The sequence below is a fragment of the Sceloporus undulatus genome, chromosome 9 (genome assembly GCF_019175285.1).
Source record: "Sceloporus undulatus isolate JIND9_A2432 ecotype Alabama chromosome 9, SceUnd_v1.1, whole genome shotgun sequence".
Taxonomy (NCBI): Eukaryota; Metazoa; Chordata; class Lepidosauria; order Squamata; family Phrynosomatidae; genus Sceloporus; species Sceloporus undulatus.
In genome coordinates, this window is record NC_056530.1 from 21,117,539 (window position 1) to 21,140,319 (window position 22,781).

Consider the following 22,781-nt stretch of genomic DNA (forward strand, 5'->3'; position numbering starts at 1 on the left):
GATTCACTGAATGAATTACTAATTGATTATTCACTGTCTAAGCTACAGAACAAGTCTGGCCTGCTTCTTTTGTTTGTAGGTTGATAGTGGACTAGGAAGTTTCTCCTCTCTGAGGAAGCGATTTGGCCAGATCTGGCTGGGATGTGCCTCTTGAGGGGAATCAGTTGGTTATCAGCTGAATCCTTTTGGATGGGTCTTGGAAATATGATGAATTGTGCTTATCATCTTTGCCTTGTTGTGGGGAGGTTGGATGAACTAAGCCCAGAGAACAAAGTTACTTTTAAAAAGTAATTGGTCATGTAATGTATTACAGGCCCCCATTTTTAGTGTTACTTTTTCAGAGACGTAATTTGTTCTATTAATCATTATGCTGTTTGTTGCTCTTCTTTTCTCTTTCAGTGACCAAAGTGAAACATCATATTGGGGTGGGGATAATTCAGACAGATGCCCCAGCGATTTCTCTATCAGTGTGCATGCGTGCATGTGTGAGAGATAGGGATAAAGAGAGATTTTAACTGAGCACTTCTTCTCCTGTTCTTATTCAAGGTCTGGGTTATGAGAGAAGGCAGCCTAGAGATCAAAAGAGCATATCCATCAAAAGCCTGGTCCGTGTACAACACCCTGCAAGTGATGGAAGGCTCACCAGATCATGACTTGAATGCCAAACAAGCTATAGTCACTGTTTTCTTTGATAAGGATGGGATGCAAGAGGTGGGTATCTCTCTCTGTGGATGTGACTTGGAAATTCTTGACGTAGTCAGTGAGAAACAGCATGGTGTACTGGTAGTAATAGGATTAGTACTTTGGGAACGAGGGTTTGAATCCTGGCTCAGCTCTGGAAACTCACTCTGGTGCCCTTGGTCAATTAACACTCTCTCAGCCTCAGAGGAAGGCAATGGAGAACCACCTCTGAACAAATCTTGGCAAGAAAACGCTGTGATAAGTTTTCCTTGACCTGGCTAACTAAAATGTTGCCATGTTGCAGATTGTAGTTCAAAATAATTCTTGCTCCATGTATGATAGGAGTATTTGCTGCAGAAATTTCAGCATGACTTTGTTGCTCCAGCCTCAGTCTATTGTCCTTGCCCCCTTTTCTTTAAGTTGATTTATAGGGAAGATCCTGGAACCACTGGAAGATTAATCAAGAGGAAATTCCCTCTGGATCATATCCTGACCTATGACCTGTTGATCAACACTCCTCACAAAGGGATGACACACAAGTGAGTGGGAACACACAAGATGTACTTCATTGATCTGATGTTGTCTGAGGCACCTGCCAGGGCAGCAATGGTTTGTTAGCAGCTGACTATTATTGATTTATGTATTGGATTTGTATCCCCCCGCATTCTCCCATAATGGAATTTATAATTTGCTTTACCAATAGCTCAGAAAATGACTGACCTCTTTTAGAATTTCGGAGGTCTGCTTCTTTGTTTGTTTTTTTGCTACAGCAGAGCATTGGCCACTCTGAGACAGTGGCCTTTGTGGCTAGCCAGAGATCCCACTCCCTGCCAGTTGTTTCACAACGGTTCTCAGCACTTTCCTGTGCTCAGGGAAAGTTGTTCACTGCAAGGCGAGCCCTAAAACCAGGCCATGGGCAGTGTGTCCATTTTACCTTGAATCATGGGCCTAGCCGAAACTTCTTAGTGGTCTAGACAAGATTGGGATCAAAGGTGAGGAATATGTGGCCCTCCACCTGTTCTTCATTTCAAACCCCATTAGCCCCAGCCAGCATAGCCATGGTGAGGGATGATGGAACTAGCAATCAGTGAACTTCTGGAGGGCCGCATGTTCTGCATCCCTGTTCTAGGTGGAATTCATGCTGGGCAGGGAATACAGAGTTCAAGAGATTGTATGATGAATCTGCTTCTTTGTTCCCAGTGGAATAGACTACATCAGATTCACCCACCGTTGCCCATTTGCCGTTGTACGCATGGTGGACTTGCCATTCCCACAGCGCTTTACTCGGATGGAGCATTATCGTGCCAAGCCACCAGAAATCATGATGAAAGCAGACTTTCATGACGAGAGATCGCTTTCTGTGTACCAGGGACTGGTCTACCAGCTCCTGCAGCTGCACTCAGCTTACCACAGAGTGAGGACAGTTTTTCTTGTTTTTGAAGGGGCTGACTGACTGTTGTGTTAAATTTTGTGGCTGTTACTTCAGACCTCTGTCAAGAGTGAAATGTTCTTTTTTCCATGGGCTATTGGGCCAAAAGGACAAAAGGGAGTGGAACAGGTGAAAACTTTATTTGTGTTTGTGTGTCAAAAAGATGTTCCTGCACCCAGGTTCTGGCTCACTTACAGCTGGCTTTGACCCCTGTCCCCTGCTGACATGGGACCTAGGGTTGCAAATTGAGCTTTAATTTTTAACAGATTTTGGAGCAAGATGAAGTACCGTAACGCTGTGTCTTCCTCACCTTCCAAACCCCAGTTTTCTGCCCTTATTCTTGGTTTGAAGGCTTGGAGAAGTGAACAGCCTCTAGTTTCCAACCTTTTGTTTGGGGCATCCATTTGAAGGTTGTGAAACTCTTGTCTTCATTTTTAAAATAGAAGATCTGGCTTGCCCCTAAAGGTAGGTCTGAGAGGGCAGTGTCCCTGAATGCCCGACATTATTAGCAGTGTCTTTCTCATTATCAGCCACCAGAGGCCACCATAAGCCAGTATCTCCTGTGTCCGCTACTATCTCTTGAAGCAAAACCCCAGGCATCCCACTTTACCATTTTTTGGCATCAGTTTGTACTGCTGCTGTCACTGCTGACTTGGGGGGCAGTTTAACAGCCCTCCTGGCTGAGGCTACTCTTGTAGTGGGAGTGGTGGCATTGAGCATGTTTTGAGCAGCAGCCAAGTGCTGTATGCCCCATGCCACCTTTGCTCACCCTTCCTCCCCTGTCCTCTTTGCTCTTTTTAGGGCTGAAGCCAATTGCAAGAGCCTCCTCTGTCCATTGGCCACTATGATACCCCCAATGGATCCTGGCTGGGCAGGCCAGCAGGAGGTTTTAGTGTATCCACACTACAGTCATAGCAGTTTGATACCACCTTAACTGCTAAGGCACCATTCTATACATTCTGGGATTTGTAGTTTCCTGAGGTGCTGAGATTTCTATGCAAGAGAGCTGTAATGCAACTGTTTTAGGATAATGCACGAAAGAACTGTAAGTCCCTTCCCAGGATTCCAAATGATGGAGCCATGGCAGTTAACATGGTATAAAGCCACTGCAAATGTGCAATACGGATACCGCCTTAGTAATTTATTGCTACGTCCCTGGCGTGACCATGTCTTTCTTTGATTTTGGCATAGTGGAGTTTCTCTGTCTTCAAACTGTATCGTACTAAGGGTTTTATTTTGTTTTTGTTTTTATCTTGCTAGTCTTATGCTGACCCAGTCCATGATCCCACGTGGCGCTGGTGGAAGAACAAGAAAGAAGATGCAGTAAGATAATCATTTCCTCAGAAGGCCCTTTAGCTGCATCTTAGACCTAGGTCCTTTGTGGGGTGGGGGTGGGGGGGTTTAAAAGAAAATCTCCCAGTTTGGGCACTTTATGCATGATAGCAGGGAGGGAGTAGGTATGACATCAGTTCTATAGATTGCTTCTGATCTCTGCTTTCCTAGAATTAAACTGGGAAAAGTCCATTATTCTAGATCTGAAATGGTAAAATCTCTGGACAGGTCTGTATTTAGGTTGGAATTCTTCGGTACTGGTCATACAATTCATCTTTCTGAAATATTCATTCTACAGCGTTGTTTTTTTAAAGCAATTTTATGGTTCTGAGACTCTTGACTGAATAAGATTTCCTTGAATTGGAGGCCAAACCTTGGTGTCTGGCATAGTGCCCTTTCCTTCTGACTTGCAAAATCATCAAGATGCAAAACAGTAAAAGAAAAATGAAATGAAATGAAACTGAAGCTAAGGACAATAACAGCACTAATAGCACTGAGACCGTAATGTGATCTATTTACATAAGTAGCATAGATTTCAGATCTGAGTTTTACTCTTGTTGCAAAATTTTCACTGCCTGGCTGAAGAGATCACTTTGTTTTTAAAAAGCTGTCTTATTTTCTGCAAAAGCCTATGTTTCTTCCTCAACAACAAAAACAATATATTTCTTACCTTCCTCTCCCAATAGATTGAGGCAGGGAACCAGAGTAGATTTAATACATAATAACAATCACACAATAAGGAAAAATTGTGTATAAATATACTTGTAGCAGAACTACTGTTGTGATGATATAAAGGATCGATTGATATGCCTAATTCAGTCACATGCAATTCTTTCCAGGAATATTACTACTACATGGCCAGCAACCGGAAGTCCTCGGGAGGTATCTACGTTGACATGGCCAACTATGTTAAGGTCTATGACCTCATTCCAAATAATTTGCTGCCAAAAACAATCTACTTGGACAGGAAGCAGACCTTTGTCTTTTCTGTGTATCTGAGCATCAGGACAACCAAACAGAGCAGTAAGCTGTGGGGAGCCCAGGAGCTGCTATGATGAGGAAGGAGAGATAGGTGTTGTCACTTGAGAGCCAGTATATTGGGGAGGTGGGCAAAGGAGGCAGAGACTGGGTTCCTTTATTATAGGCAGTGGTGTACCTTATTGTTGTTTCTGAATTATGGCCATGCTAAGGCAAAACTATCATGACGTTTTCTTGGCAAGATTTATTCAGAGGGGGAGCACCTTCTCTTGAGGCTGAGACAGTATGACACCCAGTGGGTTTTCATGGATAAGTGAGGATTCAAACTCTGGTTTCCAGAGTCAAAATCCAACACTCAAAACAATTGCACCACACTAGCTCCTTAGGTGTATAGCTACAGGGAGGCAAAATAAAGCCATAGCGCCCCCCCCCCAAATAAATCCCTGGGTTTCCACTCCACCAACGCATCTGAGGAAGTAGGCTCAAGTCTACAAAAGCTCATGCTACCAACTTCTATCTTTCTTAGTCTCAAAGAGCCCTGGTGGCACAGTGGTTAAATGCCTATACTGTAGCCACTCATTCACAAACCACAAGGCTGTGAGTTCAATCCCTGGCATCCTTCTGAGGTGGCTAAAAGGAGTACCCAGCTTGATGGGGGCAATTAGCTTACAGGCCTTTGTTTTGCTTCACTGTTTTATTCTACAACAATAACAAACCCCTTTCCCAAAGGTGTCGATCTCAGACTGTGGCAATTATCCAAGGCAGCAGATCATAGTGTGGTATGAAGTGGTATATAAATGAAGCTATTATTGCTGCTATGCAAGAAAGGTGCTGCAAGACCCATTTGCATAGTGATTTTCCAGACTAATGCAGCTATGTCTTTGCATTCTCCACTAAGTTTCTTCTCAAAGATGGGGCTTTGACTTCTATCTGAATTGAAAGTGTCTTTTTCCTTTTTTCTTTAAAAAAACCAATCCTTTCTGAAATGAAGGAACCACTGTTATTTGCAGTATTGCAAATCTAGATGCATCATAGGTTTAAATGCGATAATGGATCTTCTGTTTTTTCTGCAGTGGGGGAGACGGCAGAAGAAAATTCTCTCCAGTATATGTGGCTCACCATTCTTTTAGCCCATCCTGAGTATGTTCATGCAGATCTACATAGGCAGGAACTGATCAGCAGAGGCTCAGTGCTGTATCGGGTAAGGGCTCCTCTGTTCCTTTCAGGTCAAGTATACTTATGCCATTAAAGTAAGAAATGCACCAGTGTTCTGATCATCATTCTGAAATGTGAAAATACTGAACTCCACACTTACATTGTGATCTGTTTGAAGCTGCTTGAGACCACCAGAGTTTAACAATATGCATCTTAAATTTACACTCACAGGCCTAGTTAGTCATGTCTTAGATACTGTAGGTCCTGAAAGATTGCTTGAGATGAAATGTCCGGTATTTCTCTGACCTAGTCAGGTTCAGGTAAATGCTTAAGTAAGCCAGTGTTCCGTTGGGGTAAACATAAGTTTAACAACGACATGTGTGAAAATCAACCCACTTTTGTTGGGTTTTTTCAACCTTTTAAATCCCGTTCTTTCACGGGATTTTCCCCGTGTGATACAGGCCTTTGTTTTGCTTCACTGTTTTATTCTACAACAATAACAAACCCCTTTCCCAAAGGTGTCGATCTCAGACAGTGGCAATTATCCAAGGCAGCAGATCAGTGGGAAGGAGTTGTTGAAGAGCTCTGCTAATCTGAAGGTAACAGAGCATTGCTTGTCAGTTCCAAAGCTTTAGATTTCATGGTCTTGTTTCCTCTTGGGCTAGGCCTGGGGTGGCCTATCAGTTGTCATTATGCAAGCCTGGCCTTTTCACTGAGATGTGTTCAATTTGTTTTGCTTTTCCAGATTGCACATTCAGGGATGAATTGCTATGACTACACTACCAAAGGACCACGCATAAAGGTAATAGTGGCCTTGATTCTCTGATGGCAAGTAATGTAATCTCCCTTCTGCTCTTCTGCCAGCAGACTCCAGCACCACAAGGAGCACAGAATTGGTACTGCATCTTCACCATTCCTGGTTTGTCCGCTCATCTCCTCCTCTTTGCTGCTATACAAGTCCTTTCCCCCTTCATCCATTTGCCATAGCATCTTTCCATCTGTCATCTGTTCCTGCATCCATGTACAGTGGACTCTTGCAGGCTTACCATCCACTGATTTAAACATCTGTGGATGGCAAGCCCCATTGAATTCAATAAGTACCCATGCACAAGGCTGTGCATTTATCACCGCCCGCCATTAAGCACAATGGAACTTGAGGTCCCATGGGTGTGTTTGTGTCTGAAACGGATCCTCCATGGATATGAAGGGCAGACTATATTCATCTTTCCAGCATTGCTGCTCTTGTACAACCCCCTTCCAGTGTTCCACTGATCCTATAATTTTTTCACCCATGCCCATCCCTTCTTACATCCCTCCAATGATCTTGTCCTCCCTTCTCTGCCTTTGCAACCCCATTCTCTAGCAGTGGAATAGGAAACATCAAAGTTTAGGTTAACCTTTTCTGTCACCCAAGCAAGGCAAGGAATCGTGGGCTTTAAATGAAATCTTTTTCATTGGATCCATAGCCCCTCTGTTCGGTTCTTTTGCCTTGCTTTCACCCAGAACAGGTTGTATCAGAACACCTTCATTGAGAGGAATTTTGAAAATCATGGCTTTCAAGCAAAAGGCTTTTATTCTTTACCTACCCTGCAGGGCAACATCAACATGGACATCAACATTGGATGCCCTCCAGGCAAAAGGCTGGCTTTTGACATCACTTTCACTAAGAGTTATTCTACTGAGCAAAACAAGCGCTACTTTGACTGTGTGAAAGAAGACCCAGAGATGCCCTGCTTCTACTTTAGCGATGGTAAGTACATGGTGGCTGCATCAGTTTTCTGATATTAGGTGAGGTGAGAAGCCAGAAGTTTGGATTTGACACTGCTAGAAGGCAATTTGTGTGACACCATTATACATTTATGCTTCAAACAGCAATAAAACAGGTGGGGGGATTCCACAGAGGCAAGGAATGACAATAATTCCTGCCCAAACCGTGCTTCCAGTCTTAATGCTGACAATAGGGAGACAACAGAGGGAAGAAAAAGGAATGGGGTGAGAGTGTTCAGTTTGCTAAAATCCAGCTCTAGTTCTATCTAGTTTGCTGCAGAGTTATTTTCACTGATCAGGCTATCCTTTTTGAACTCATTTTGTACAGGGAGTCCAGATTACAATCTTGTCTAAAAATCTCCTGCAGAAGTTGGAATCATGTCTCTGATCTTCAGCTCCCAGAATTCCTCACCATTGGCCATCCTGGCTGGGGCTGGTGGGATTTGCAGTCTTAACAGTATCTGGCATTCCCAGAGCCCCATCACACTGAATGATTAAAAAAAACAACAACCAAGAACAAGTTATTTAAAATTGCAAATATACTCAGGATGTAAAGGGGAGGAAGTCATTTTATTTGTTGTTTGTGGTATGTGTATATGTTTGTAAGTTTTGTGTTTATATGCATTATTTATATGAACTCTTGTTGAAGTCCGCATATACATGTTTTTAATGAATGTTAAACATTTTTAAGTAAGTAAGTAAGAAGCGTTGGTCCATTCAGCTTGCTCCGCTTGGGAGCCTGGAGCCAGGGAGCTTACACCGTATTTGACACACTTTCTTTCTTTCTTTCTTTCTTTCTTTGGCAGTGTTTTACCCCTTCTTTTTGATCCAAGACATGGTGACAGGGGACTCAGGGCGTTTCAATGGAAGGTAAGACCTGAGCAGAGCTTTTCCTGGCAAAGTAGGAATGCTGAGTTGTGGGAAATAGGATCCTGGGAAACAATATGGAGGCACCTGGGCCCAAGCCAAATGCACAATCTCCTATTTGGCAAGAACAATCCCGATTAATCCTCTGCCATTCTCAGGATGGCAGCTTCTTCGCCTGCTTTTAAAATGCCCCAGTTTCTCTCCTCTTCTTCCCACTCTCCTCAGTTTACTTCCTTTGCTGCAAATACAGTTTGAAACCTTATATACAAAGTAAGGCTTTGGAAGAATTAGTGCCTTCGTGTGTAAGCTCACCTTCTTTTTCTTCCTTATTTGATGACAGCTATATCTTCACCATCATTGGTGGAGGAGCTTTTTCGGAAGCTAATATCAAATACTTCACCCCAGAGGAGCTTCTGCGCTACAACACCATGAATGGCAGGTGCGTACAACACTCAGGGTCTCATGCATGCAATATCTGTGACGTCAAGATTGCAGAAGTCAGATTCAGGTGAAGCAATTTGGGCTCTTTGTTAGCGCCTGGGTTCAGGAATGGGCCGGACAAAAGCCGGTTTGCTAATGCTAGATCGGCACAAGCTAGACGCTCTCTTTGGATGCACATCCCATGTCTGAGGGTACAGGTTTGTTCCAGGTGGGTTACCCAGCCCCTTGAAGGAGCAGATATGTCTGTGAAGGCATCTCCTCACCCAACCTTGCTAGGTATGAATATAAATCCCATACGACTTGCAGTCACTTTCAACGGTAAAAGCATGAATAGTTCTAGTAAGTAACATGTTTGACTTGTTTGTGAAGCCCCCAGGTTAGGAATATACAACCCACCAGAAATTATTGGACTTCAGCTCCCAGCATTCTTCCCCGTGGATTATGGTTGCCAGAGCTGCTGTTGCTGTAATGTGGCAACACCTGGGGGGCTGTATGATTCCCAACTATCCTCAGCTCTCATTGTTTCATTTCTTCTTTTCCAGTGATTCTCAAAGTCTCATCTGGCTAAGGGCAGACAACAAAGAAAACATGACAAGCCCTGAAGGTTTCCAGATCCTCTCTCAAGAAAACAATGGGATACTGTAAGCCTCACAATATAGAGAAATATTCATGTATGTTACTGATCATCCTTCCAAACAAGAGGGGCAATTATAGGCTTATTTTCATTAAACAGCTTTACTTAAGTTTCGTATAAATTTCCCCTTTCCCTCCCTGTTTGCTCCTCCCTCATTCAAAGCATTACCTAAAAGCTCAAATCAGAAATATTAAAGAATACTACAGTATAGGATCTCCTTGTGTATTATTTTGTCTCATAGGTGGGTCTGCCAGCAGAATTCTCCGTGTTACGACATTGTTCCCATTGATACGTCTGCTCCTGATTACTTCTTTGTGCTGAAGGTATCAAACAGGTAACTGTTAGCTTGAACATTCAAATTAGTTTTAGATTTTGTTTTCTCCTGATAAGCTAATGTGTTGTACTTATAGGGCCCCTATCAGAGATAACAAGTCCTTAGTGATTTTTACATTTATTCTACCTTTATAATAACTTATTATTGTGACTGTGACTGTGTTTGGATGTGTTCTACGTGTTCTCAACAACAGCAACAAAAATAAATAAATCAGCACCGACAGTTGGCATCGAGAAATCTGCAAAGAGATAACATTTGCATGTACTTGTTTGTATTCCCCAGTTTCCTAGAGCCAGGTAAGGAAGCTAGTCATGAAGGAACCAAGGGTGAATCCTGCAAAGGAATAGACAGAATGAAGAGGGAGAAGAAAGAGAGAAGGAAATGGGTTCAGGTCTTGGTAGGAAGACAGAAACTGCTTTCAGAACTGCTGGTAGCAATATATTCAGAATTTAAATTGGAAGTAGTTAGCTCTTATGCTTCAAAAAGTTTGGTTTCAAACTGTGTAAGAGCAAGACATGACCTCCCTCTTGGTTGCAAAAAAAGGCAACATCACAGCAGGGACTCAAACAGAAGGGGAAAACATCCTCTTCTATGGGCAAGTAATTCCCTTGCGCTGAGAAAGATGGATTCATCCAGTCATAAGAAGTGCAGTTATTCCCAGAGCCTAGCACATACTGATTTAATAAAACAGGCCAAGATATCTCAGGCTGCTTTCCTCAGAAGAACTGTTCTCATGAAGTACTGTACACTAGTTGTTCCATGGTTTAGAACCCACAGGACTGAGAGCTTGACCAACAAAGGTGAAAGCTGGGACACTGCTGCATAAAGATTTAATTGTAGAGAAAAAGAAAAAGAAGACAAAGGAATGAACAAGATACCCATTTTCCCATTTTTGCTTTCTCAGGGGAGTTGACCAAACCACCTATTGCGACTATGCCTTAGAGTTCATTGTCCACATCCACGGCCTCCGCATTAGTCATACTCGATCCCTCTATCTACTGCAGGTAAGAGCAGCTGGGTCTATGATATCCTTCTCATTTCTTCTCTAGAGTTTGTCATGACTATGCTAGCTCTGCAGGAGCAGACATTTAAGCTGATCCTGCTTTCTGGTCTCTGGTGGTGTTACATGTTTCCAAACTAACACTGACTTATGGCGACCCTCTCCTAAGTTTTTCAGGCCAGATTTCTTCAAAAGAGGTTTGCCCTTGCCTTCCTCTAAGACTGAGAGAATGTGCCTTGCCCAACAACAACCAGTAGATTTCCAAAATTGAGCAAAGGTACAAACTCTGGTCGCCCAGAGTACTAGTCCAACACTCAAACCATTACACTACGCCAGCTCTCCCTTCTGGTTTACAAAACACAAACAGACTCTCAGAACATCTCAAGGAAATCCTAAAAAGAATATCAAATACAAATATGTCTCAGTCTTGGAACTGCAAAAGAGTAGTGAAGCATGCTCTGGCATCTCCTTTTGGCCAGGAGCAGAGGCTTTCACTGCTGGGCAAACAGAAGGCCAGCTCTTATTGGTAAGCCGCTGGCAGCCTGTTTTGAGTGAAGACTATTGTACAAAATGCTTTCAGTAATACGTAAGGTATTAAGGTAATGATTCTTAAGGTACTTCAAATATGGCCCAATAAAAAGGCAGTGGCACTAAACAGGTGTCAGGGTTGGTTGCAGTGACGACTCCCTGAGGAGGGCATTCCATATACAAAGTGTCCCCTTTTAAAATGCATAAATGCCATGACCCACAAATCTCTAGATGACTGGGAGAAGGACCTCTGAGAGCGGTTGGATGGGTCTGATGGGCTGAAAGAGAGGAAGGTGGTCTTTACATGCAGTTCTCAAACCATTTAAGCTGCAGAGAGAAGCACCAGTGCTTTGATTTGTACGTGGGAATAAAAGAATGGCCAGTGCAGTTCTTTAAAAAGAATAACACACACATCAACAGCACAGATCGAGGCTCCCCAATGTTGGTCTTGCCCATGAAATTGCCATCTCCTAAGCCACCCAAGCCCTAGCCTACTTTTAAGAAAGGATCGTTTTCCGTAGCTCTGTGTCCCTTAATTGTATAGTTGCCAAGAGACAGAATAGCAAACCAGAACACTCAAATTGTGATTCACCCACAAACCCAGTAGGGAGCCCAGAAAGCCTGTACACAGAAGTGTAGAGGTTATCTATTAAACGAATTCCTCTTCATTGGTGTGGAAAGCACAACGTCATTTGCATAGCCCCACAATCTGTAGCAAGTGGGAGTAACGCCTTCCCGCAGAATCTCCATTCAAAAGAAGAGTGAACCTTTGTTTTTAATCCATCCTCCTCAAATCTTAGAAATAAGCTACTACAACTCTATAGGGCAGGGCTGGGCAACTGCAAGGGCACCAGAGTCCACTTCCTCACTGAACACCCACAGGTTTCACTTGGCACACCGCAAGCCCCAAATGACACTTTTCTTCTGGTGACCTTCTTAAAATAGTGGCAGGGAGTGAAAGCACATCTCTTCCTGTTGCCATTTTGAGAGGAACTGCAGGGGAAAGCAAGTGTTTCCTCTACAAAATGGCAACAGGAAGGTTTGTCTCTGCCTTTGGCCGTTTTGAGAGTGAGTGGTTGCAGAGGAGAACTGAGATATTTGGAGATAGTACCAGAGTTCTGGGGGTTTTATTGGCTAGGGTTAGTTTTTGCATGTTTCCATACTATTGGGGAAACTTCTGAGTGGTTTTAGGGCAAACATTGCCTGAAATTCATGCCAGATTTTTTTTAATGAGATGCTTTGGTCCCTAACTATTTCAAAATACTTTCTCCTGCTTGCAGTTATCGATGTCTGTCATATTAGGTATGCTCACTCTGTACATAGCAGTACTTTCCCTGGCTCCCAAAGCCAAAGCCTACCTCACCAGACTCATCCGGAAACTGGAAGAAGCCTTTGCATTTCGGGCAGGTGAGTTGTTAACCAATGCATTAATGGGTGGGAAAGAAGAGAAACACACCTTGAGACATCCTGGGTTTTTTAAGTCTTACTGACACTTTTGCTGAAGAGAGGATAGTATATTAGCTGGAATGTTTTTCCCATCTGTAGAGAAAGTGGACAAATCTTACCTGGAAAATCTGGGAGGGAGGAGACAGATACTTCCCAGTATCTTAGACAATTATTCCACCCTGGACTAAAGATCTCTAGTCTGCTTTGTTACTTTGTCTAGAATGCGTTTGCCAACCAGAAGAAAACCAGTGGACATCTGCAAATGTCCATCCCCCCCAAAAAAGCCAGAGCCTGGAAACGTTAATCTTTGGGGTCCAACTTCTCCAGTCAACATAGAGAATAGCCATTCTGGCTTGGAGACTCTATAGTTTTAAAAATTAACTTTTACAAACTCTGTCACCTCTTGTTGGGGAATATTCAGCAAAATGCTGAATGCTTGAAGACATAGGAGCTTATCAGACAAGCAAAATTGGAAGTATAATCCAGTGGCAATCTGAACGCAATCATGGGGTTTCACATTATTGCGTGATAGACTACCACATGCAATTTCGGACAATGGGCAGTCAGTTCAAGCGCAATTCGAATTCACGTAAATTCGCTGAACTAGCGAATTCATGTGAACGAGTTCTGGCCCCACTTTCTTCTCATTTGAAATTAAGAGAAATTCTTCCCGTGTGATAAACTCCAACGATGCCATATTTGGCTCTCCTTTTCCTTTGCTTCATTGCCAGTCCTATACCCCACTGCAGAATTTGACCAACACCTGAAACCTCTCCTTTCACTTTATGTTAAGTCATCACTTTCCAGAAAATGTTTCCAAATGCGTTCTTCCCTTCTCTTTTTGCTGCCAGCATCCAGCCTCACCTTCTCATCGTCATTCACCAGTCAGTCATCCCTGCATCGATCGCCATCTGAGGTCCTCCCAAGCAGTTCATCACCGTCTTCCTCCAAACCCACCACACCGGCCTCAGGAACACAGTAAAGCAAGCCACCTTCCTCCCTGCGTGTATGGATGCCTTCTCCCACTCTGTCTCCTCTATAAAGTGAAGGGCTCATCTTTGCTTTTCCTGACCTGGAGGGTTTCTGGAATGAACTAAGTGACTGCCAGCGTAGACGCAAGCATTTGTGGTGACTCAGTGACTGCTGGATCTGTTGCCCAAAACGAAGGACACAGAGGGAAGCTACAGCTTGCTTGAAAACGATCCCAGAAAGCAAGCTTACATATATTTGCCATGTTTCTAAGCAGGTTGGTTGGAGGCTCATTCACAAGAGGCCTGGGACTGAGTCATGGGAACTGTTCCAGAAACCATCTCACCCAAGGAAGTAACCTATAAAGTACACTCTTTTACAACCTTGCTAGGTATGAATATAATCACATACGACTTGCAGTCACTTCAACGGTAAAAGCAGAATAGTTCTAGAAGTAACATTTTGACTTGTTTGTGAGCCCCAGGTTAGGAATATACAACCCACCAGAAATATTGGACTTCAGCTCCAGCATTCTTCCCCGTGGATTATGGTGCCAGAGCTGCTGTTGCTGTAATTGCAACACCCTGGGGGCTGTATGATTCCAACTATCCTCAGCTATATGTTTCATTCTTCTTTCCCAGTGATTCTCAAAGTCTCTCTGGCTTAAGGGCAGACAACAAAGCAAACAACACAGCCCTGAAGGTTTCCAGTATCCTCTCTCAAGAAAACATGGGATACTGTAAGCCCACAATATAGAGAAATATTCATGTATGTTACTGATCATCCTTCCAAACAAGAGGGGCATTATGCTTATTTTCATTAAACAGCTTTACTTAAGTTTCGATATACATTTCCCCTTTCCCTCCCTGTTGCTCTTCCTCATTCAAAGCATTACCTAAAAGCTCAAACAAGAAAATTAAAGAATACTATGGATCTCCTTGTGCTTATTTTGTCTCATAGTGGGTCTGCCGCAGAATTCTCCGTTTACGACATTGTCCCATTGATACGTCGCCCTGATTACTTTCTTTGTGCTGAAGGTATCAAAAAGGTAACTGTTAGCTTGACATTCAAATTAGTTTTAGATTTTGTTTTCTCCTGATAAGCGAATGGTTGTACGTATAGGGCCCCTATCAGAGTAACAAGTCCTTAGTGATTTTTACATTTATTCTACCTTATATAACTTATTATTGTGACTGTGACGTGTTTGGATGTGTTCTACGTGTTCTCAACCAGCACACCATAAATAAATCAGCACCGACAGTTGGCTCGAGAATCTGCAAAGAGATAACATTTGCATGTACTTGTTTGTATTCCCCAGTTTCCTAGAGCAGGTAAGGAAGCTAGTCATGAAGGAACCAAGGGTGAATCCTGCAAAGGAATAGGACAGAATGAGAGGGAGAAGAAAGAGAGAAGGAAATGGGTTCAGGTCTTGTGAAGACAGAAACTGGTTTCAGAACTGCTGGTAGCATATATTCAGAATTTAAATTGGAAGTATAGCTCTTATGCTTCAAAAAGTTTGGTTTCAAACTGTGTAAGAGCAAGACATGCCTCCTCTCTGGTTGACAAAAAGGCAACATCACAGCAGGGACTCAAACAGAAGGGGAAAACATCTCTTCTATGGGCCAGTAATTCCTCTGCCTGGAAAGATGGTCAATCCATCATAAGAAGTGCAGTTATTCCCAAGCCTAGCACATACTGTTTATAAAACGGCCAAGATATCTCAGGCTGCTTTCCTCAGAAGAACGTTCTCATGAAGTACGACACTAGTTGTCCATGGTTTGAACCAGGGACTGAGAGCTGGAACAAAGTAGAAACTGGGACATCTGCATAAAGATTTTATCATAATGTGAGAGAGAGAAAGAAAAAAAGAGACAGAAGAGACCATAACCAGATACCCCTTTTCCCATTTTTGCTTTCTCAGGGGAGTTGACCAAACCACCTTGCGACTAGCCTTAGAGTTCTTGTCCACATCCAGGCCTCCGTCTTAGTCATACTCGTCCCTCTATTACTTGCAGGTAAGAGCAGCTGGGTCTATGAACTTTCATTTCTTCTCTAGAGTTTGTCATGACTATGCTAGCTCTGCAGGAGCAGAATTTAAGCTGATCCTTTCTGGTCTCTGTGGTGTTACATGCTTTCCAAACTCACACTGACTATGGGACCCTCTCCTAGTTTTCTGGCCAGATTTTTCAAAAGAGGTTTCCCTTGCCTTCCTCTAGACTGAGAGAATGTGCCTTGCCCACACACAACCAGTAGATTTCCAAAATTGAGCAAAGGTAACAACTCTGGTCGCCCAAGTACTAGTCCAACCTCAAACTATTACACGACGCCAGCTTCTCCCTTCGGTTGACAAAACACAAACAGACGCCAGAACTCCAAGGAAATCCTAAAAGAATATCAAATACAACATATGTCTCAGTCTGGGAACTGCAAAAGAGTATGAAGCCATGCTCTGGCATCTCCTTTTGGCCAGGAGCAGAGGCTTTCACTGCTGGGCAAACAGAGGCCAGCTCTTATTGGTAGCCGCTGGCAGCCTGTTTGAGTGAAGACCATTGTACAAAATGCTTTCGTAATACTAAGGTATTAAGGTAATGATTCTTAGTATTTAAAATATGGCCCAATAAAAAGGCAGTGGCACTAACAGTGTCAGGGTTGGTTGCAGTGAAGACTCCCTGAGAGGGCATTCCATATACAAAGTGTCCCCTTTAAAATGCATAAATGCCATGACCAAAATCTCTAGATGACTGGGAGAAGGACCTCTGAGAGCGGTTGGTGGGTTGATGGGCTGAAAGGAGGAAGGTGGTCTTTCTTTCTTTTTGGCAGTGTTTTACCCCTTCTTTTTGATCCAAGACATGGTGACAGGGGACTCAGGGCGTTTCAACGGAAGGTAAGACCTGAGCAGAGCTTTTCCTGGCAAAGTAGGAATGCTGAGTTGTGGGAAATAGGATCCTGGGAAACAATATGGAGGCACCTGGGCCCAAGCCAAATGCACAACCTCCTATTTGGCAAGAACAATCCTGATTAATCCTCTGCCATTCTCAGGATGGCAGCTTCTTCGCCTGCTTTTAAAATGCCCCAGTTTCTCTCCTCTTCTTCCCACTCTCCTCAGTTTACTTCCTTTGCTGCAAATACAGTTTGAAACCTTATATACAAAGTAAGGCTTTGGAAGAATTAGTGCCTTTGTGTGTAAGCTCACCTTCTTTTTCTTCCTTATTTGATGACAGCTATATCTTCACCATCATTGGTGGAGGAGCTTTTTCGGAAGCTAATATCAAATACTTCACCCCAGAGGAGCTTCTGCGCTACAACACCATGAATGGCAGGTGCGTACAACACTCAGGGTCTCATGCATGCAGTATCTGTGACGTCAAGATTGCAGAAGTCAGAGTCAGGTGAAGCAATTTGGGCTCTTTGCTAGCGCCTGGGTTCAGGAATGGGCCGGACAAAAGCCGGTTTGCTAATGCTAGATCGGCACAAGCTATGCACTCTCAGTGTATGCATGTCCCATGTCTGAGGGTACAGGTTTGTTCCAGGTGGGTTACCCAGCCCCTTGAAGGAGCAGATATGTCTGTGAAGGCACCTCCTCACCCAGCCTTGTGCTATGGTCTCTCAAAGGACCTTTTCGTCTGTTGCCCTTAAACAATGGACTCACCTGCCAGAGGTGATCCGGAATACTACCAACCTCGACTGCTTCAAAAAGGCGGTCAAGACAGATCTCTTCTGGCAGGCCTTCCCAGATGAACTTGATTGCTTCATCAACTTCCCATCTGCTTGATTTTGGTTATTGGTATTTATCTTCAATTGTCATTTTAAATTTGAGGGTGGGTGGGTCTTTGGGTTATAGGGCTTTACGATATTAATTATTAATTTGTATTTTAATGTGTTTTAATGTTGTAAGCTGCCTCGATCCAATTGGAGAGGGGTGATATAAATAAAATTTCTTCTTCTTCTTCTTCTTCTTATTATTATTATTCTTATTATTATTATTATTATTATTATCATTATGACTTGTTTGTGGAGCCCCTGGATTGGGAATATACAACCCCCCAGAAATTAATGGACCAGAATTCCCAGAAGTATTCCCTGTGGATTATAGTGGTCAGAATTGCTGTTGCTGCAATACAGCAACACCTGGAGAGCCATATGAGTCTCAGCTAAGGAGCCCTGGTGGCACAGTGGTTAAATGCCTGTATTGCAGCCACAAGGTTGTGAGTTCGATCCCAGGGGCTCCAAGGTCCACTCAGCCTTGCATCCTTCCGTAGGTGCTAAAATGAGTGCCCAGCTTGTTGCGGGCAATTACCTTGCGTATTGTAAACTGCTTAGGGAGTGCTTAGCTCACTGATAAGTGGTATAGACATGTACTTGCTATTGCTATCCTCAGCCCTTGTTGTTTCATTTTCTCTTCCCAGTGATTCTTATAGTCTCATCTGGCTTAGGGCTGATGGTGAAGAAAACCAGACAAGCCCTGAAGGTTTCCATATCCTCTCTCAAGGCAACTCTGGGATAATGTAAGCCTCACAATATAGATAAATGTTCCTTCTGCCTTTGGGTATTCATGTATGTTTACGATCATCCTTCCAAGCAAAAGAGGTCATTATAGATGTATTTTTTATTAAATGGCTTTACTTGCGTTCAGTACAAATTTCCCCTTTCCCTGTTTGCTCTTCCATTATTCAAAGCATTACCTAAAAGCTATACTGGACTCAAGGCAGAAATATTAAAGAATATTAAAGAAGATCTTTGTGCATTTTCTTTCTCTCATAGGTGGGTCTGCCAGCAGAATTCTCCGTGTTACGACATTGTTCCTGTTGATACTTCTGCTCCTGATTACTTCTTTGTGGTGAAGGTGTCAAACAGGTAATCCCCTGTTTATTGGGATCAGGAAAAGAAGCTAGTCATGAAGGAATCAAAGGTGAAGCTGGCTAAAGAGCAGAGAGAATGAAGAAGGTGGGGAAAGAGAGAAGGAAAGTGGCTCATCTCAGGCTGTCATATTAGGTAGAAGGATAGAAACTCTTTTCTGAATTTCTGATAGCATTTTTTTTCTGAATTTAGATTGGACGTACAGTACTTAGTTTTCTGCTTCAAAAAGCTTGGTTTCAAACTGGATAAGAGCCAGACCTGGCCTCCTTCTCTGTATCTAAGAAACTTTTTTTAGCAGGCCTCTTGACTGCCAAAAAAAAAAAAAAAAGCCAACATCAGAGACTCAAAACAGAGAAGGAAGGAACATCTTCTGTGGGCAAGTAATTCCTCTGCACTGAGAAAGATGGAATCATCAAATCATAAGAAGTGCAGTTATTCCCAGAGCCTAGCACATACTGGTTTAGTAAAACAGGCCAAGATATCTCAGGCTGCTTTCCTCAGAAGAACAGTTCAGATGAAGTACACTAGTTGCTCCATGGTTTGGAACCTATGGGACTGAGAGCGTGACTAATGAAGTAGAAACCTGGGACATTACTGCATAAAGATTTTAATCATAATGTGAGAGAGAGAAAGAAAAAAAGAGAAGACAGAAGAATTAACCAAGATACTCTTTTCCAGTAGTCAACCCATTTTCCCATTTTTGCTTTCTCAGGGGAGTTGACCAAACCACCTATTGCGACTACGCCTTAGAGTTCGTTGTCCACATCCATGGCCTCCGTCTTAGTCATACTCGGTCCGTCTATTACTTGCAGGTAAGAGCAGCTGGGTCTATGGTATCCTTCTCATTTCTTCTCTAGAGTTTGTCATGACTATGCTAGCTCTGCAGGAGCAGAAGTTTAAGCTGATCCTACTTTCTGGTCTCTGGTGATGTTACATGCTTTCAAACTAGCTCTGACTTATGGTGACCCTCTCCTAGGGTTTTCTGGCAAGATTTTTTCAAAAGAGGTTTCCCATTGCTTTCCTCTGAGACTGAGAGAAAGGTCCAAACTCTGGTCACCCAGAGTACTAGTCCAACGTTCAAAACAATTATACCATGCTGGCTCTCCATTCTGGTTTACAAAAGAACATCTCAAGGGAATCCTAAAAAGAATACCAAATATTTCTCAGTTTTGGAATTGCGGAAGAGCAGTGAAGCACACTCTGGGGGCCCAAAGGCTATTGAGAGGCTTTCACTGCCAGGCAAACAGAAGACCAGCTCTTCTGTATGCCACTGTCACTTTGTTTTGAGTGAACACTATTGTAAAAATGCTTAAGTAATAATACATAAGATATGAGAATCATAGAGTTGGAAGAGACCGCAAGAGCCATCTAGTCCAACCCCATTCTCACAATCAAAGCACCCCTGACAGATGGCCATCCAGCCTCTGTTTAAAGACCTCAAAGAAAGGAGACTCCGCCACTCTCCGAGGAAGGAGTGTGTTCCACTGTTGAACATCTCTTACTCTCAGGAGGTTCTTCCTAATGTTCAAGTGGAATCTCTTTTCCTGCAGCTTGCATCCATTGTTCCGGGTCCTATTCTCTGGAGCAGCAGGAAACAAGCTTGCTCCCTCCTCAATATGACATCCCTTCAAATTATTAAAGAGGGCTATTATATCACCCCTTGACCATCTTTTCTCCAGGCTAAACATACCCAGTTCCCTAAGTTGTTCCTCATAGGGAATTGGGTATATTTAGCCTGCTTATTATTTTTAATATTATTAGCCTGTTATTATTATTATTAGCCTGTTCATTGTGTTTATTATTAAGGTAATAATTCTTAAAGTATTTAAAGTCTGGCCATATTAAAAGCCAATGATTTGCCTGGCACTATAAAGGCATCAGGGTTGCCCCCCCTTTAAAAAACCTTGTCTCCTGCCATGACCCACAGATCTCTAGATGGCAGGGAGACTGGGAGAAGGACCTCTGAGAGCGGTTGGATGGGTCTGATGGGCAGAAAGAGAGGAAGGTGGTCTTTTAGACATGCAGTTCTCAAACCATCTAGGCTGCAGAGAGAAGCACCAGTGCTTTGATTTGTACGTGGGAATAGAAGAATGACCAGTGCAGTTGTTTAAAAAGAATCACTCACACATGTCAACAGCACAGGTCAAGGCTTGAAAGTGTTGGTCACTCCCATCTCCTAAGCCACCCAAGCCCTAGCATGCTGTCAAAATAAGATCCATTTCCTTTGTTTAGCACCCCGTCCCTCAGTTGCATAATGACTCAGCCGTGAACCCAGGAGGGAGCCTAGGCAATCTGTACACAGGCGTGCAGAGGTTATCTATCAAACGAATTCCTCTTCACTGGTCTAGAAAGAACACAGTCATTTGCATAGCCTCACACTCTGTAGCAGGTGATAATAATTCATTACTACATAACTTCCATTTGTTTTCAATCTGACCTTTCCAGAGCTTAGGAAGAAGCTGCTGTACCTCTGTAGGACAAGAATGGGCATCTGCCTAGGAGTCAGAAGCCAATCGTGCCATTTAATAAAGAAACGAAAAGAAATCTGAGGTTGGGGTGGGGTGCTTTGGAGACTTGGCGCAGGACATCAGACATAGTGCCTACCTTTGTTTTAAGAGCTGTGATCAACAAAAGTGTCTATGTCACATTCCAAATGTTCTTCCCTTGTTTCCTCTCCTGCAATGTTTGTGTCATCTGTTCAAGTACGTCTATAACTAATTGATCAACAACTAATTAAACTTTTCTTCTCCTGCTCCCAGTTATCGATGGCTGTCATACTTGGTATGCTCATTCTGTACATAGCAGTGCGCGCACTGGGTCCCAAGGCCAAGGTCTATATCGGCAGGCTATTCCGGAGACTGGAAGAAGCATTTGTATTTCGGGCCGGTAAGTTGGCAATCGATGCATTAAGAAGCTTTAAAGTGGAGAAACACTCTGTCGGACATCCTGGATTTTTTAGAGCCTGACTGACACTTCTGCTGCAGAGAAGGCAGTCTATTACATCTGCAGGCCTTTTGCAGTTGTTTGTCCCATGGACAGAGAAAAACCCTATCTCCACTATGCCAAACGTGTCTGAACCAACATCTTGAATCCCTCCTTTCACTTTATGTTAGAGCTTAAACATCACTTTCGAGAAGGTGTTTTAAAATGTGTTCTTCCCCATCTGTTTCTACTGCCAGCATCCAGCCTCACCTTCACATCGTCATTCACCAGTCAGTCATCCCTGCAACGTATGCCATCGGACATCATCCCGACCAGTTCTTCACCTCCTTCCTCCAAACCGACCACACCGGCCTCAGGAACACAGTAATGCGAGCCACCTTTCTCCCTGCGTGTGTGGATGCCTTCTCCCACTCTGTCTCCTCTATGATGTGAAGGGCTCATCTTTGCTTTTCCTGACCTGGAGGGTTTCTGAAATGAACTAAGTGACTGCCAGCGTAGACGCAAGCATTTGTGGCGGCCATGACTGCTGGATCCGTTGCCCAAAATGACAGACACAGGGAGAGGCCATGGCTTGCTTGCAAGTGATCCCAAGAAACCAGTTCAACAGATTTCTCTAAGCAGGTTGGTTGGTGGGCCATTCACAAGAGGCCTGGAGTCATGGGAACTGTTCCAGAAACCTGGTTGGTGGGAATACTCAGAGAGCATCTCACCCAAGGAGAAAACCTATAAAGTACACTCTTTTTTACCAAGGACTTGGAGGGACAACTGCATCTTTGTTTTGGGGTTGAATTTGCTGGTCCTCTTACACTTGCCTGACCCATCAGTATTATGTGTAACGTTATGTGGGTTTTCTTTTCTTGCCTTTCTTCCTTTCCCACATGCTTTAAACTGACACAGAATTAATCCAGGCAGGGTTGAATGAGTAAGGCTTTAAAAACAACAAGAGCTTTGTTACATCCATCTCATCCAATGGGAACAGCATGTCTCTGCTCCTGCTTGTCCCATTCCCAAGCTGGTTTCAGTTTTAAAAGTGCCTTGATATATACTCAGCGGAAAGCCTTTACACCTTCTTCTACCGTATTTCCAAAGCCGGTTTCTTTTTACCAGTATTCTTTTAAAGCTGTATGTTCCTTTAAAATGTTGTTATTAGTTTTTGTCTGTCATTCCAGAAAACTGTAATTCAATAAAGACTTAAGTTATTGTGGCATTTGGTTTGGGAAAAAGTATCTGTTGCCATCAAGTAAATGTAGAATGTACAGCAGGGAAAGCATCCTTTTCCCCAACACAAAGGTGATCCATTTTGCAACAACTGAGAAATCCCATTGCCAGCACACTAGGAGAATGCTTTCCTACTCTGACCCATGAATTTCATGAATGTATTTATGCTCTGGATGAAGCGTGACTTGTACTAAGAGCTCCT

General features: G+C 43.2%; 1 protein-coding gene across 3 annotated transcripts; it reads left to right on the forward strand.

The window, feature by feature from the left end:
* The first annotated feature begins 42 nt into the window (after window positions 1-42).
* LOC121915145 (cation channel sperm-associated protein subunit gamma-like) lies at window positions 43-22,565 on the forward strand. Of its 3 annotated transcripts, none has more exons than XM_042439065.1 (16): window positions 43-711; window positions 1,102-1,220; window positions 1,882-2,095; window positions 3,371-3,433; window positions 4,282-4,465; window positions 5,494-5,621; window positions 6,094-6,174; window positions 6,321-6,377; window positions 7,169-7,325; window positions 16,382-16,445; window positions 16,783-16,881; window positions 17,968-18,066; window positions 18,323-18,415; window positions 19,131-19,230; window positions 21,178-21,304; window positions 21,598-22,565. In XM_042439065.1, exons 1-16 carry the CDS (start codon window positions 556-558, stop codon window positions 21,726-21,728), a joined length of 1,872 nt encoding a protein of 623 aa, XP_042294999.1. In that variant the 5' UTR covers window positions 43-555; the 3' UTR covers window positions 21,729-22,565. The 3 variants fall into 3 exon arrangements, with proteins under 3 accessions (XP_042294999.1, XP_042295001.1, XP_042295000.1); XM_042439067.1 differs by having other exon boundaries at window positions 4,282-4,324; XM_042439066.1 differs by lacking the exons at window positions 16,382-16,445; window positions 16,783-16,881; window positions 17,968-18,066; ... (2 more) ...; window positions 21,178-21,304; window positions 21,598-22,565 and adding exons at window positions 8,149-8,212; window positions 8,550-8,648; window positions 9,193-9,291; ... (2 more) ...; window positions 12,427-12,553; window positions 13,444-13,927.
* The last annotated feature ends 216 nt before the right edge of the window (window positions 22,566-22,781 follow it).